Raw genomic sequence first — 16,172 nt, forward strand, 5'->3', positions numbered from 1 at the left:
ACCTGGGGAGGGGACATGAAGGTGTCAGGTTCAAGTCCTCCCATAGGCCAATTTTCTAAAAGTGCTTTTTAAGTTTCCGTTTGTTTCCAGGAGGGGAGGGCAAGAGGAGCTTTTTCTATTCAAATTCTTTTCCTTGTATGTAGATAGCAAAAGGAAATTCAGCACTGGGCATGTTCGGATGTGAATGGTTTTGCTGATAAGCAACAGCCTCCCGGAACTAAAGACTTAAAATAGTCAGACTCCCCACCCCCCCGCAGGAGCTGCAAATGGTATCTGCCAAACAGATGACAAAGTACCTTGGACTGAATCACACACAGACAGCATTTTGAACAGAACGCACGGCTAAACTCTTGTAATTACTGTTTATAGCTGGCCAAGGCTCACTAGGAGAGGGCAAACCCAAGAGGAAATAAGTTTCCTGAACCTTGGAGAGATGGCTGTGTGTTAATTAAAGGCCAGGACGGGACGGGTAATTCTCAGACCTGCTCCAAGTTGTTCTTGGGATCACAGTTCACATCACGTTGTCTCTGGAGGGAGTGAGGAGATAATTGGGATCCTTTTTATTTTTATTTTTTTTTCCTGTTCTTTATTTTTTTTTTCCCCCTCATCTCGTTTTGGTCTCATGGCCTTGAACCCGCAGTGAACTGAAGAGAGAAAGAAATGGATATGTCTGACCCCAATTTTTGGACTGTGCTCTCAAACTTTACTTTGCCTCATTTGAGGAGTGGGAACAGGCTTCGGCGAACACAAAGGTAAAAAAAAAAACAAAAAAACGCGGGATCCTTCCTTTCTCTTCCCAGAGGCCCCTTGGGCTGGGCTGCTGGAGCCCCTTGGCAACTGGGGTTTTGTTTACTGGGTGACAGTTTGAAAAGTTTATACCTTGCCAGGGGGGCACTGTTTCAGGTATTCAGTCGTCTTTAGGATTTCCTGGGCAGTCCCAATGGATGTGCTTCTCAGGGTTCGCCTTTTGAAATGTGGGTAATAAGACATTTCCTTGTGAGTGGTGGGGAGAGAAAAAGAAGAGGAGGAGGAGACTTTGTCTCAGTCTGTCCCTTTGATCTAGTCATGTTTATCCATTTCATCACTCAGACTTCTTAGCCTCCTGGTACTCTTTGTAGAGCCTTTTAAATGCTCCGCTCTATTAAATATGTGACCTTTATAAGTTTCAGATGTATGATGTAAAGATAGTCCAACTTAGCCTCTCTTATATTGACTGCTTAAAGAGGAAGATCTGCATAACTTTGCCATTTTGATTTTTTTTTTTTGACTGGTTTGCTGGCATTTATAACTAATACAGGGCTGGCCTTTTCATTTTGAAATATATTTGACAGAATAGGTAGGGGAAATTTTTCAAAGTCAAGATGAGGCTTGTGCTGTAAGTGAAAGGTAATTTGGAGATAGTTTGCTGCCACTTGAAATGAGAAAATATGATTTTAAAGGAGACATTTCTCTCCACATGTCTGCCCAGCACACAACAGTAGCATTGTTGTGGTTTAAGAGGGGTACACCCTCCCAGTTGTGTAAATATGGATTCCTTGTTTTTCATCAAAACTTGCCTTACACGTACATGTGAATACGCATGAAAGCAACAGCACAGCCAAACAAACAGGATGCATACTATCAGATTTGGAACTTCGCATTCTCTGTGCTCCACTATTGAAAGAACACCAGAAAATGGTTCTTTCGGTTTGCTTATACCTGCAACTATTTGCATAATGTAAATGCAAATATTTAATACTTCAGAAAACTTAGTAATTTTTCCTTTTGAAATTTTCCACTGCATTTCTTATATTTCAGGATATTCTCACATACACTTTGTACACACACACAAATCACATGCTTGTATGTGTGTGAGTGAGTGAAATCTGGCAGATTTTAAAGTCATACCTTAATATAACTTGAACAATGTTGCTATCACTAAACCATTCTGGTATAAGTTTGTGCTTTTTAAATAATGTGTCTATGCTTTTTTTGTTTGGCTTTGTAATATGTTCAGAGACTCTTAATATTGGTCATGTGGTTTTAAGCTGTATCATTGATGTGTCATATCTCCAGAACAACTAAGAAAGTTGAAGAGAGATACATGCAATGCCCAGACAGGCCACTCTTCACATGGTGATAAACCCTATAACTTCTTACCTGTTCATGTTGATGGGAGCCTTTTATGTTTCTGAGTGTGGAGCAGTCTTGCCTGCCATGTAGCCTTCGCTCATACCAGGAGCCAGTTCTTGGGGAGATAAGGCTGCCCTGGCATTATACTTGTGTGTCTGAACCTGAAAAGCAGCTTTTCTTCCCTTTGCCTACCTGTTGAGAGAGTCTGATGCCAGAGGAATTCTCAGCTGGTCAGCCCTGGCTTTAGGACAATATTCGCCCAGTCTGATCAATTCAGTTCATTTAACTTACATTGGCAGAGAGTCTAGGTTCTAAAGGAACCTGGGTTCTTCCCAGAAAAATGGGAAATTATGAGAGGACCATGTCCATGTTCCTCGCACCCCTCACCAAATCACGGACCTTATATTCAGTTCAGCAAAACAGACAGGGAGGTGGATTTTCCTCCATCCTTCTAGGAGTATAGGTTATCACAGCCTGTTTATTATTGGGGACCTTCAGGATTCTTGGAGTTTGGAAGTAAACATCCAAAAGATCCTCTCTGCATCCTTCTAGTCACTCTCTATCTCAAAATGCTAGCACTGCTTTAGATTTGCATGTTGAGTATCCCTTACCTGAAATGCTTGGAACCAGAAGTGTTTCAGATTTCAGAGTTTTTCAGAATTTGGGATGTGTTCATAGACTTTACTCGTTGAGCATATTTGAATCTTTCAGATTAGGAATAAGGTCCTCTCTGTAGATTTGGAAAAATGAAGGGCATGTTTCCTTCCTCTCCAGGGAGCACATATAGCTGTGTATTATCTTATTTTGACAGTGGTCAATTCTGTCTGTATACTTCCATAATGGCATGGAGCATATGCTTGCATTCCAACTCTTTCCCTTCTGGGATACTCCTTAACAGCACTAAAACCTGTCTCCTTTAACTCTAACCCCATTTCTTAGCTAGATGGGCAGGTTCCCTAAAAATTTCTCCTTTTCAGAGGACCTTTTAATTCCCCAATTGTACTGTTCATTTGCCAGGCTCAGTGGAAGGTGTCCTCAGTATCTAGTTGAGGCCACTCATCCTTGCCCTCTGTCAGACTTGCATCAGCCCTTGGATTTTCTGTCTGGCCCAGCCCTAGCTTCTTTCCTGTACACCTGTTAACTTGCCTGATGTATCATTCATTTTGATGTTTTAGCCCAGCTATGTGTTCGGATTCACATTGTAATCTAGAGAATCTCATCTTAACCTATTCTTTAATATCAGCTTCTTCTTCTTTTTTTTTTTTTTTGCAAGGATAAAATACAGCTATGAGCCTGTCAATGAGCATTTTAGAGCTCATAGGGATAGGTTTGTGCCACTTAAATAAAAGGTAGATTGAATGGTTTCAGAATCCTACCTTAAACCTGAGTTATGGTTCCAGTTGTTGTCATGCAAGTTTTTGTTTTGCTGCATCATGTGTACCTTCCAGGTCCAGCACAACACTGGCTTGTTGGTTTGGTTTGTCCTCTCACAGGAACACTTTTAAGGTTCCTCTTCCAATTCAGAGCCCTGCCTGGCCTGTAACTCCCAGAGTTCTTAGGGAAAGGACCCTATAGACTTACTTTCAGGGCAAGATCTTGAGGATTGCGGAATACTGAGAAGTGCTTCCTCGACCGTCATTCTTTTTTGTTTTTGCCATAGCAGACATTGGGCTGTCCAGATGCACGTGGACTTTTGTCTGCTGCTTTGCTGTAAATCTGGGATATTCCACTGGAAATGGTTTCTTTCCGTGACTGCCTTTGCCCTTCTCTCCCCTTCCCTAGTTTAATCAAGGCCATCTCAAAACAGCCATTCACCTGTTACTTTGAGGAACAGGAATCTGGGCTTCACAGATACACTTTCACCCTTTTTTTTTTCTTTTTAAGATGGAAGTAAAATTTACATCTTTAAAAATTTTAAACTTTGTAGATCTGTGGATACTGTGCCCGCCTTCACAGCAATGGGAGTTAATTGGTCTGAGTCCCCATTACTGTCTCTGCTTATAACATCTTTTGACATTTGATTAGGAATGAGGGGATGAGATCAAGCTTGTGTTTCAGTTACATTTCCTTTGGATCCTAGTACAGGCTAACGTGGATTTCTTAATGTTGCTACTAAGTTTCAAGATGAGACTTTCATTTTGTTGACGTACTGTCTTGAACCTAGAAGGTGCTTAATTTTTACTCTTAATGTTCAGAAATCTGTCATGTTTTCATTTGGTCAAAATGATGACCTACAAACTTGGATGACACCTCTATCAGTAAAACCCTTATCCATGCCAATGAGCAGTTTGTGACATAGTTGGTCAGGCTGAGCAAATTTTTGAATGCATTTTCATAAGAACTCCAAATTCTGAGAACCAAGGGACAAAAGAATGTTTTTTGTTTTGTTTTGTTTTGGTTTGGTTTTGCTGAATTTGCATTACTCAGCAGTTGCTATGAACAGCAGGTACATTTAGGGATCTTAAACTAACTGCTCTAGTTGTCAGAATGTACTGAATTTTTATGCACAATTTATCTTGCCTTCGTCTGTAGTGTTTGGTGAGTTTTTCTCTTTGTTTTGCTCATGAATTTATGAGAAGGATAGAGAATAGACTTCTTTCCTGCTTTGGCACTCTGGATGTTGGTGAATTTGTAGTCACCCTTTGTACCCAAGCCCAGTCAAATTTACAATAATTAAGCACCTTTATGTACCTGGGCACTGTGACCCAAAACTGAATTGCAAACCATGATAATGGCAAGTATTTACAAGGTACATATAAGCCCTAGGAGTGGCTTGTGCTGAAGCCACTCAGGGAGCCAAAAAAGGCATCACATAGAAAAAGCAATACTTCAGGAAGTTTTGAAGGATAGATTAGGTATTCATCTGACTAGACAGGACCTTCCCAAGGGGCAGAAGAAATAGTGGTTTGGTGGCCTTAGCAACACAGAGTGCAGGGAACTGTACATAGCTGGATATTGCTAGAGCAGAAGAACATAACTCAGTATTGTTGGAGCAGGAAGCATGAAGAGGTAGTCCAGCATCATGGCTAGAAGGGTAGATCGAAGCCAGTTCGCCTGCTTTCAAATCTTGACTCTAGTTAGGTTCTTTGGACTTCAGTTGCTCATCTGTGAAATCGGGATAAGTTAATTACTTAGGATTATTGTAAAGATTAAAATGCATTCATATGTATAAATTGCTTAATGTGTTGACTGGCACATGAAAACTCTGAATAAGTCTTAGCTGTTACCATTATCACTATTATTACGATATGGGGATGAGACTGGGGAGGAGAACTGAGGAAGCTTGTTCTTCTTCCTGTGTGGGAGGGAGAAGACTGGTGGTACTGGGGAGTTCAGCCTAGGAGTGAGGATGAGACCTAGACACCAATCAGTAAGTCATTAGAATTTCCTAGCTGAAAGATTTTGTAGGCCTGAATAAAGAATATAGTGTCTTTGAGAGATATTAAAGAGGTTAAAATTGATAGAATTCAATGAGCTATCGGCACTGAGGGACCATAAAAAATTCTTTGATAGTCCTGGGATTTTTGACTTGGGGAACCAGGGAAATGGAGGAACCACCTGTTCATATAAGAGTTGGGGAGAAGACATAAGGACCTGTTCTTGCGATCACCCCTTTTTATCTCCCTAAACACAGTTATATCCACACTTGTTGAGTGTCATCTGTTGTGTGCTGGAAGCCATAGGGCATTCATGCTTTCATCCAACCCATGCTGGTCAAGTGGAACAGTGGTGGACAGGACAGGGTGCTTGCACCTCACCAATAAACAAGTGTCTGAGCTGAGAAGAGAGATTAACTGGGCATGGGGTGAGGGATGCTTTAGATAATGTGGTCAGGGAATGTCTTTCCAACGGCTAATATTTAAGAGGAGACCTAAAAGATGAGAAAGAGTGGTCTACGGGAAGAATCTGAAAGGAGCTATCTGGGATTATCAAAGGCTCCAGGGCAGGAAAGAAAGAAAACCCCTGTAGGTGTTTGGTTAAATATATAGGGACAGGGCATTTGGGCAGGCCAGACCAAAAAGGACAGGCATGGGAATCATCATTCAAATTATCAGAGAAACGAATTAGCTTTATCTGAGAGAGCTAAAAGGACCTTGTTTAAGGGATTAGCAGAGATGCAACCAGGTATAGGATAAGAGTTTTGGTGAGAGAATCTCCCAAGAAACAAGGGTGCCGAAAGAGTGTTTTAGTAAGGATCAAGGAGGAGAATGGTCCAATGGTTCATAGTTAAAGTAAACCTGTATGTTGTCTCTGGCTCTTGGGAGGTCATTGATGACTTTGGCAGGAATAGTTGCCCTAAAATGTTGCGCTGGGGTGGGTGTGTCACAAGCCAGGAAACAGGTGTGAAATGAGGAACTGGAGACTGGAGGGTAGTGCCCACTCTCTGTGGAATGCTAAATCCACTAGCCACACATCATGATGTCCTGCCCTCTGCTCATTCATGGCTGGCCCTACAGCCCTCATCCCTGAATCATATCCCCTTACTCACAGTTGCTCACTTGATCGTCTGCTTCATTGCCCAAATTGGCAATGACAGTTTCCTTTTCACCTCCTCTCTGGCAACTCCAGTTCTTTCCACAGCCTATGAGTCTCCTCTTTCTACAGGTTTTCACTTGGAGTTTCTCAGGTTTTAAAGCCCTAACTTGGAGCCTCCCCAGCTCCCAGTCACCACTCCCGGGTCTCCTTTTGATCCCTGGGACTCAGCTTTTCCCCTGCAGCCCTTTCTCCAGGTGGCTGAGACCTGGTCCCACTTGTTGCTCCTTCTCTTCCTGCCTGACCTGAGGGCTTAGCCGCTCCCTGAATCTCTAAACCCATTTCCTCCCACTCTGTGCTTTGCCCAGGCCTGTTTTGTAACTGCTTCTTTTCATCCTTTCTTTGCACCCTGGACTGTATTCTGCATATCCCTGCAGGGCTCGCCCTCCCATACTTGTCTCATCTCTGGTTAGCTCCAACATGGCAAATGTCACAGATATTCTCAGGGAGGAGGTGAAAGCTGAAACCTCAAAGACCCAAGCAGCCACTTCCTCACTGATTTCTGCTAAGAGACTGGCCATTCCACCTTGTGACAGGGAGTTTTCTCACAGACTCCATGTTCCTTATTAAAGCTCACCAGGCACAAAGGACACAGTAGGAATATGCACATTTCCAAAATGTTGGTTTTGGCCTCTAATTTGAAGTTCACAATAGGAGCTTGCAGTTAGTTTGTTTTACCCCTGGAATATGCAGATCTTTTGTGAGGGAATAGAAAAGGGACACATAGAGAAAGGGAGGAAAGAAATGAGAAAAGTGGAATAAGGTGGACACAGAGGTGTATGGAAATGCAAAAAGTGGATTTCAAACAAAGTTCATCAAAAATAAATCATTAGCCAGGCAGGGTGGCATGGTAATCCCAGTGACTAGGGACACTGAGCAGGAGGACTGAAAGATAAAGGCCAACCTGGGCAATTTTTCTTAAAATTTTTAATTTAAATTAATTTAAATTTTTCAAAATTAAAAGGGGGGGGGCTGGGTGCTATGGACGTTGCTCAGTGATAAGGTAATTCTGAGTTCAATCCCTAGTCCCAAAATTAAAAATTAAAAAAAAAAGGAAGGGAAAGAGGGAAAGAAATTAGCCATTAGAATATGGAGCATATGCTCATGCATGTAGGCTGTTCCTTGCTGTAATTGAACAGCACTCTGAACAGTGTATGCATGTGTTTGCCTTAACTTTGGAGGCAGGGTAGTGTACTGATAAGTCCATAGTGAGAGGTAGGACCTTTTATTCTTTTACGACTTTGCTTTCTTTTCTTTACAAATATATTCTGTTACCAGAAGCCTAAATAACTTCTTCAAAAGAGGCAATCATAAGCTTCAAGATAGAAACCATTAGCTTTCTAGACTATAAGCTGACAGATATTAGGGTCAAGAAGTTATTTAAAGCCATATGTAGAGATGGCCCTCAGAGGAGAAATCCTGGGATAGGATAATTCTGAATAATTCTGGAGCTTTCTCCTTGAAAGGGAATGAGCTGGGTTCTTGGGGGAGGTTAAGATTAGAGGCCCTCAGCCCCACCCGTCTCTATACACACCCATTTCTAGTGTGAGTGAACATGCACAAAGCTATTTTAATCTGAACTGCCTTCACTGAGTAACCTAGTCATTTGAGAATGACATCATAGTAACTGAGTAATCCCTTTGAAAGTTAAAAGTAGAACCAAGACATTAAAATGGTCCTGGGGCTACCTGGATGAAAGTAGGCTCAGGATGTGCATATAACCATCCATTAAAAGCAGTCACTCTCTATCTGTAGAAGTCTTGGCTATTTAGTGGCAGATTTAGTTTTTGTAATACATAGCACATTTGTAATTAGATGTCTAAATAAATGTTCACACGATTGTTAATACTTGTAGTTCTGCTACTTACATTTTCTTTCCCTCTATCTGCCTGGAAATGAGGAAAATTCCATTCATGAACTTGGTTGTCAATTCTGATAATGTTGACCTAACCTTGTTAGTATAATCAGAGGGCGTGTGGGACTTTTAGCCACACGAATGGCTACTGTTCATGCTTATTAGAGAAGGTGATTATACTGATATCAAACTGAACCATCACATTATTTAGTCTTAAAGAGAAAAGACACTAGCATCGACTTTAGGCTTTGAACAGGACTTGTCAGTGAAATAGTTGATAAGAAGAATAGGCAGTCATTATTGTTTAGCTCTTATTTTCTTAAGCATTGCTTGCTTTATTATAGAACCCTGGGAATTTCTACATTCTGCTGACTTTGTGGTCTTCCATTTATCAGTGACTCTGATTCTGTTAGAGTTTAGGGTCTCTTAGCAACTGCAGTTGCAGGCAAAACTACAGGCAAATGCAGATCTTGACGTAGTAGGCCAACTGCCATTTATATTTTGAAGTTATTGTGTAAGGTTTAACTCTTCAAAGGTAAGAACCAGTATCCATGTCCCTGGAAACAGTTTCTAACCTGATGTGGAAGTTCAAATTGCAAGTATCTTTGGGAAGTAATATATTAAGCTGGAGTGAATCAGCTGGGTGGAAGGAATAGGGATTTAACAGATCACATTGTGAAATTTACTGAGGTTTCTGAAGGTCTTGGTCCCATAGAGGGAAGAAAGAATAGCTTCACCACACCCTCTTTACCATAGGAGTATTGGTATAAAATGTATTTGCTGTGCTTTTTATTGTTACTGATTTTAAATATTTTAGTGTATGTTTATGTCTCAGACTTGACACTGAGTATTAGAATACTACCTAGAGTATTAGAATACTACCTAACCACTGTTGAATTTTTTTGCTATTAAATCTGAAGGAGATCACTGAGCCTGTAGCTTACCTAAGCCTCCTTCTCATTCACGTCTTTTAAAATGCAATGTGAGAGAGATCTTTAAATTAGAAATTATAATTATTAAATATTTTACTTTACAGATATGTGGAGGGGTGAAGGGGGAAAAGTACTTTTGTTGTGGGAAAAACTGGAGCTGAATAAAGCTCTCTAGGAAATACGGTAAATGAATCCTTTGTTACTATAAAACAATAGCCAATAAGTGGCTATTATGTAATGTTATTTCTTAAGTCTGAGTTAGATGGCTTGTTGATCTTGGAACTTGAGATAAAATTCCTGTTGAACTATGACTTTCACTTGGCTAATCTCAACATTTTTTTGATAGAAAGATCAAAGAATTGTCCAAATAGATTTTGAATCTTTGTTGGACAAATTTTATTTTTCCATGTGAGGATTAATGGAATTCTTTGTCTCAGTGTGCATCCAGATGAACACAGATAATATTCTAACTCCAAAACAGGCTCATTGTAAAATCACCCTATGCTCCACAGTGCAGACAGGTGGCAGAAGAACTGGCAGGCACATCATCCGCCTTGGCAAATTGAATGAGTGATTGTGGATTGACATTTTCTACACCTGGTAGGTCCCTAGGTAGATGGATTTCTCCTCTTTGATCTTAACTGGCCATAGTGGGCACTGGTGGGATGGCTTGAATGTGGATAGTTCAGGGGGCTTTAGGTAATAGTTGTCGTTATGGATTCTGTGCAATAAGTGTCTGTGCTTATAGTCATTATTTCCTGCATGTATGTCGTAGATATTTGGACCATGGAGTTCAGAAAGAATAAAAGTGTTTTTTTTTTTTTTTAAACTGTGTAACAGTAAAATTTGCATGTAGCATTCTTTCTCATAGATGTCTTCTTTCCTGTCACATTCTGGTAAGTTAGCTTTAGAAATGAAGGATTTTTAAATTGAGATATCCATGTTTTCTTAACATTGGACTTCATGCTCAAGATTAGAGACCTGCTCTCTTCGCTCATTTCTTAGATATTGGTGATTTTGATGCCATTTTACCAGCGTAGCTGTTGCCAAGATGTCCTCCTGCCAGGTAGCCTTCATGTTACTTTGATATTGTGATAGTCACTGGTCATTTGATGACTTCTTATAGGAAGCCCTTTAAACAAGAACAAATCTTACCTTTTGAGATTTAACCTTAAAATTAGTAGATCTTCTCACGTCAGACTTAAGGGATTTGGACGTTAAGAGGCACAGATATTGAACTGATTACATATTACTATGATACAACTTTCTGGTGCCATTCCAAGGCCATGCAAATATTCCATGGAATGTGTCCCAGAGTGAAAAATCCATGAGGGAAAAGGGCTTTGACTCTTGGCACAGAGTTACATATTCAGAAGCATTGTATTCAAGCCAGAGTAAATATATATGCCCTTTACACTTTCTTTCAGTTAGCAGAAATCACCTCTAAACACTTACTTTGGCATTAAGGAAGCTCGTCATGACCTATTGTTCCAGAAAGATTATAGTCCTGTTTTAAGCCAGCTCTTTAGTTCCCATGTAACTGACATGCCCAGCCGGGAGCTGGAGAAACAGCCTTCGCTTTTCAAACCTTCCATTCTAGTAGGTGTATCCAGCAGGCAGTGGCTTGTAGCTGTTCCTTCAGCCACTTAACAGGTTTGATTTCAAATCTATTTAATAGAGAAACTAACATGGTTGGAGGGTATTCATGGCCCAACATTTATGGATTTTGTTGGGAAGTCCCAGGTGTGTATATATCTTAAACTCTATATTAAGGTCTGTTAAACTAAAGTGGTTTTGTTTTTGCTTTTGCTCTCCTTTGGTATGTTTTTATCTTCTGGTCATAGAGTTTCTTAAAATATCTTAGGGGTCAGACTGGGGAGTATTGCACTTGTCCTGGGGGCTGCAGCTCTCTTTCCATTCTTTTCCTTTGGCTGCCTTCAAAGCACTAAAGAGAAGTCGAGTGATTGTAAAACGGGGCCAAAAGACAGGGAAACTAAGAGCTGGAGGAGTAAGCTCTGAAACATGGGAAGTTAATTACAGTTAAAAATACTTAGAGGGGCTGATTTATGAGTCACACATCTCTTTGTGACCCTTTTACTGCCTTGAGAGCTTACAGCAGATGCGCCTGAATCACCCTCTGAAACCTGATAACCTAATAACCTAGTTTCACCAAGTTTGACTTGGGTGGACGGGGTATGGGGATTTGTCACATTGCCTCATTTTTTTTTTTCTCTGTGTCCCAGCTATGGATTGATGTGCCTTTTACATGACCAGGGTTAGGATTACCATCGAGGAGACAAAAATAATGTATGGGATGATGGTTTCCTTCGACCTAGTGGGATTAGAAAGCAATGTAGACACATAATTATAGTAAAATGATAATCAGTGGAAGATCCACCAACATCAGCCAATGAGTAGTGACAGGGAGAATATCTAGTGGAAATTTTTTATAAATTGTCTCACTGAATCCACAGGATGACTTTGTGAAGGTCATATTATTATTATGTTTATTATACAAATAAAAAAATTGAGATGCAGAATAATTATTTACCTATCCCCAAATCTAACCAGTAGAAATTGGCAAATTCTAATACAGTATTACTATTGTGTTCCCAATGGAATCAGAGATTCAATAATATTCTAATTATCAAAAATAGTATTCGTAAAGTATGATGATTGTCATATTTTAATTTTATAGAACAGATGCCTCTTAGCAATAAGATACTAGCAGAATATAAGCCTGATAATTTTTATCTTTTCCATAGAAATTCCACTTTGCTTTCTGAGGGAAGAGTGAAAAATAGAAGTAGATTTTATTTCGTTTAAAAACTGCCACCTGCTGCTTCTCTTTCTCATTAATGGAAATTGTGGATGTAATCTCCTGTAATTTCCTCATCTTAAAGCATCACAGTTTATGATGGTGTTTGAGTGGGCTTGAACTTTTAAATTGAAGCTTTACTTAGGGTGTAGCTCTGAGCAGCTGCTATTTTACAGACATTTTGAATGAGTAATACCCCCTGCACCAAGACTTATTTTTCTGAGATTTTCCTCTATGTATTATAAAATCCTGTGTATTCACAAAATGTATGTTATGCACATGTCTCAGAACCTCTATTGATCTTGTGGTAGTGCTTTTAGTTTGTTTCACAGAAAGGACAAAATCCCCATTACCTGTTAGCGCAGTGAAATACTAGAAAAGGTCTTTTGGGAGATTTTAGTGATGAATTACTTCTAGGCTTCTTTTCTTTTTAAAATATAATACTTCCTCTTGAATATGGTAAGTTAACTATTCTTATGAAGGATGGCTTGGTGATACTTAAATATATCTTTCCTTTGGGGAAATCATTGTATTTAGAGAACAAAGAAACAACTGCTTTGTAATGCATAAACAATTGTATGAGAGTAAACTCTTATAAATATTGTGTCCAGAATTCTCTGAACAACAGGAGGGGAAAACATACCCTTCACTGGCTATCTCTTTGCTTCCAGTGGTACAACATATGAACTCTGTGAGCTGTTTTTCAGGAATAGTTGATCCCTTCTAAGGACTGATTGAAAGAAGTCTTCTTTTCAGTCACTTTTTTAAAAGTTAGAGGAGGTATTTTTCAGACTTTAGATTACTACTGGCATGGGATTGACCACTTGTATTTATGTAATGTAGAAAAAGAAAGGCCAAGTGACTAAGTGTGTTTGTTTTGTTTTTAAGTTGGGTTTATTGAGGTACAGTTTACATACAAAAAAACACCTTATTAAATGCATATTTCACTGAGTTTTAACAAATACATGTAGCTAACATCACAAGGAAAGTATAAGATATTTCTATTGCCTTAAAAGTTTTACATATTTTAATAGTTTTAAAATGCTAACATGAGATTAGAATGTTTTGTTTTGCCTCCACAATTTGTCACTTAAATTCTTTTACTAAAATTTCAGGGGTTTTTTTCCCTAGTATCTTTTTTTCTATTCCAAGATTCTATTCTGGGTGTCATAGTTCATTATGTCAACTTCTTTAAACATCATTTTTCTAAAGGAATAATTAACACATAGTTTGATTACATGGTTCAGAATGTCAAGTGAAATTCCAAGAAAATACATCAGAAAAAGATATTTGAAAGAAAAGCATAAACTATATTGTATGATTCATTATTAGTACATAATAGCCCCTTTGATGCTACATGAATGAAGAAGTTGTTAGAAACTAGATAAACAAATTTGACTAAAAGGAAATGGTTAAAAATAATTTGGGGTTGTTAATTGGGGAAGGAAGCAGAGCCATGAGGTAGAAATATTTACCTATGATGTGTGTGTGTGTGTGTGTGTAAGACGTGTGTGTGTGTGTGTGTAAAAGATATGTGTGTGTGTAAGACATATTTTTTAAGATATGGCTTATTATTATTGGAAAGTAGGTAGGGAGATCCAAAAGGACTCTTGGAATTTATGTAAGGGAAGACTGAGAAAGATATGCATTTTACAAAAGGTCAATTTAAGCTTCCTTATTTGATTGTAAAATAATTAAGTTTTCCCACTATTTTATCATATTTTCATTCCAGTGAAACTTACATAACCTTTAAGATAAATTTTAAACCAGCACATGTTCAAAATAAAAATTTCTCAAAATAAAATCATAAAAAAATTATCCTAAAATCATCTATTGCTCATATAGAAACCCTATTTTTTTTTTGTGTGTGTGTGTGTGTGTGTGTGAATGTTTGCCTATGTGTGTACACACTCCATAAAACTCTTGTTTTTTTCTACCTTGGGCTTTATGCTCTGTCCCCAACCCCCATGAGATTCTTTTAAAAAGTCTTAACTATACATATTAGAACTAGAAATTTTGAAAAACCTCTATAATGTAGGAGAAAGAATAGACAGGACGATGGCAAAGTCATGGGGACATGTTTGGGATTTGCTTAGAAGGCACCCTGCTCAGGCTCTGCCCTACCTGTTGTGGGAGTGTCCAAGGCCACTGGCCTGCCCTGATGTGCTGCCAGGGTAGTGGGCTGGGGTGGGCATGAATACTAGTAATGTCACTGGAAGGTCTCACATTTTAGGTACTGTTTTTTCCCTGTATTTAGATCTCTCTTGAAATGCTCCTTTAAAAAATACTAATGCTAACTTAGATTCCAATTACCATCTCCCCACAGGCTTAAATGTTAAACCTCAAGATCTAAACTTTATCCCTTATGTATGTGAGCAATCTTGCCAGATGGCAGGCCAATTAATATATTTTTGCAAGGTGCAGACATTTTTTTCTCCATAGGGGAACAATGAATCCATCTGTTCCACATCTTCCTTTCCCCTTTGTCCTTTGGGGAAAATCATCGTTTAATTTTCAGAAATAAATTGTGCAACTCTGTGATACTTTCTGCTTTTTTTTTCTTTTAATCATGGAAACTTTTTTTATACACTAAACCCTATATCGTGGATTAAAATATAAGGACATATAAGATCACCCAAAGTTTATTAGTCAACTTTTCATTGTTGTAATCAAAATACCTGACAAGAGCAACTTAAAGAAGGAATAGTTTGATTTGGGGCTCATGGTTTCAGAGGTTCAGTTCATGTTCAGCCAACTCCATTGCTCTGAGATGGTGTATTATGGCCAGAGGAAGGGCACTAGGAAGCAGAGAGTGGGGTGGGAGGAGGGGAGGGAGAGAAGGAAGGAGGAGCTAGGGATATAAGATATAATCCTCCAGGGCACACCTCCAGAGACCTACTTCTTCCAACCATACCCAACTCATCTACAGTTACCAGTTAGTACATTTGAATTATTAATCCACTAAGTGGATTAATCTATTGATTAGGTTATAGCTCTTATAATCTAATAATTTCACCTCCTGCATTAACACAGAAGCTTTTAGAGGATACCTCATATCCAAACCATAACACAGGGCTTTTTTTGAATGTTGGATATGTTGAGTCATGTGTTCAAAAATGAGCTGGGCATGGTAGCACATGTGTGTAAATCCCAGCTGGCTTCTGAGGCTGAGGCAGGAGGATCATGAGTTAAGAGCCATCAATTTAGCAAGGCCCCTCAGCAACTAAGTGAGATCCTATTTCAAAATAAGAAATAAAAAGTGCTGGGGATGTGGCTCAGTGTTCAGTGCCTCTGTATTCAATCTCTTTGGTACCCCCGCCCCCCTCCAAAAAAAAGAGGACTATCAGCTTGGGGCCTCTATTCCAGCTACGCGAAAAGCTGAGGCAAGAGGATCCGAGTTCAAGGCCAGCCTAGGAAATGTAGCAAGACCCTATCTCAAGATGAAAAATGAAAATGACTGGGGATGTAGGTTAGTGGTAAAGTAACCACTGATTTCAATTGCTAGGACCACCAAAAATGAGGGGGGAGACTCTCAGAAACATCTAGTCAACCCCACAATGTAAGATAAGAAAATTAATGTTTAGGTACTGAAGTTTGAAGTTTCAAGCTGGTAAGCAACAGAGGTGGACTTGAAGCTTTGTCTTCAGAATTCAAATTAGGACGACCATGGTGGAAATAGTATCTTTAGTATTTCAAGGGGTAGAGTAGAAGGGCTGAGAACCTAGATTAAGGTTCTTCCAGCAGTATACTCAGGTCACTGCCTCTTCTCTCTTGCTGAACTGTGCATCTCTTCCTTGCTCTTTCCTTGCTCGAGTGGCAGTTGATTCAGAACAGTGGGTGATTATTTGCTTATAGTGCCCATGCCTTGCCTCACAGTTCTAAGCTCCTAAAGAAAAAGTGCCACATCCGTTTTTAACACACT

General features: G+C 39.4%; 1 protein-coding gene across 2 annotated transcripts in view; it reads left to right on the top strand.

Annotated features, from left to right (window-relative positions):
- Positions 1 to 341: 341 nt before the first annotated feature.
- Positions 342 to 16,172, top strand: part of LOC113184202 (microtubule-associated serine/threonine-protein kinase 4-like) — a 162,164-nt gene continuing 146,333 nt past the window's right edge. For both annotated transcript variants that reach the window (XM_026390814.2, XM_026390816.2), the window contains exon 1: positions 342 to 752. In XM_026390814.2, coding sequence (XP_026246599.2) covers positions 661 to 752 — 92 coding nt within the window. In that variant the 5' untranslated portion in view covers positions 342 to 660. The remainder of the gene's footprint in view (positions 753 to 16,172) is intronic.

The sequence above is a fragment of the Urocitellus parryii genome, chromosome 1 (assembly GCF_045843805.1).
Source record: "Urocitellus parryii isolate mUroPar1 chromosome 1, mUroPar1.hap1, whole genome shotgun sequence".
NCBI classification, from domain to species: domain Eukaryota; kingdom Metazoa; phylum Chordata; class Mammalia; order Rodentia; family Sciuridae; genus Urocitellus; species Urocitellus parryii.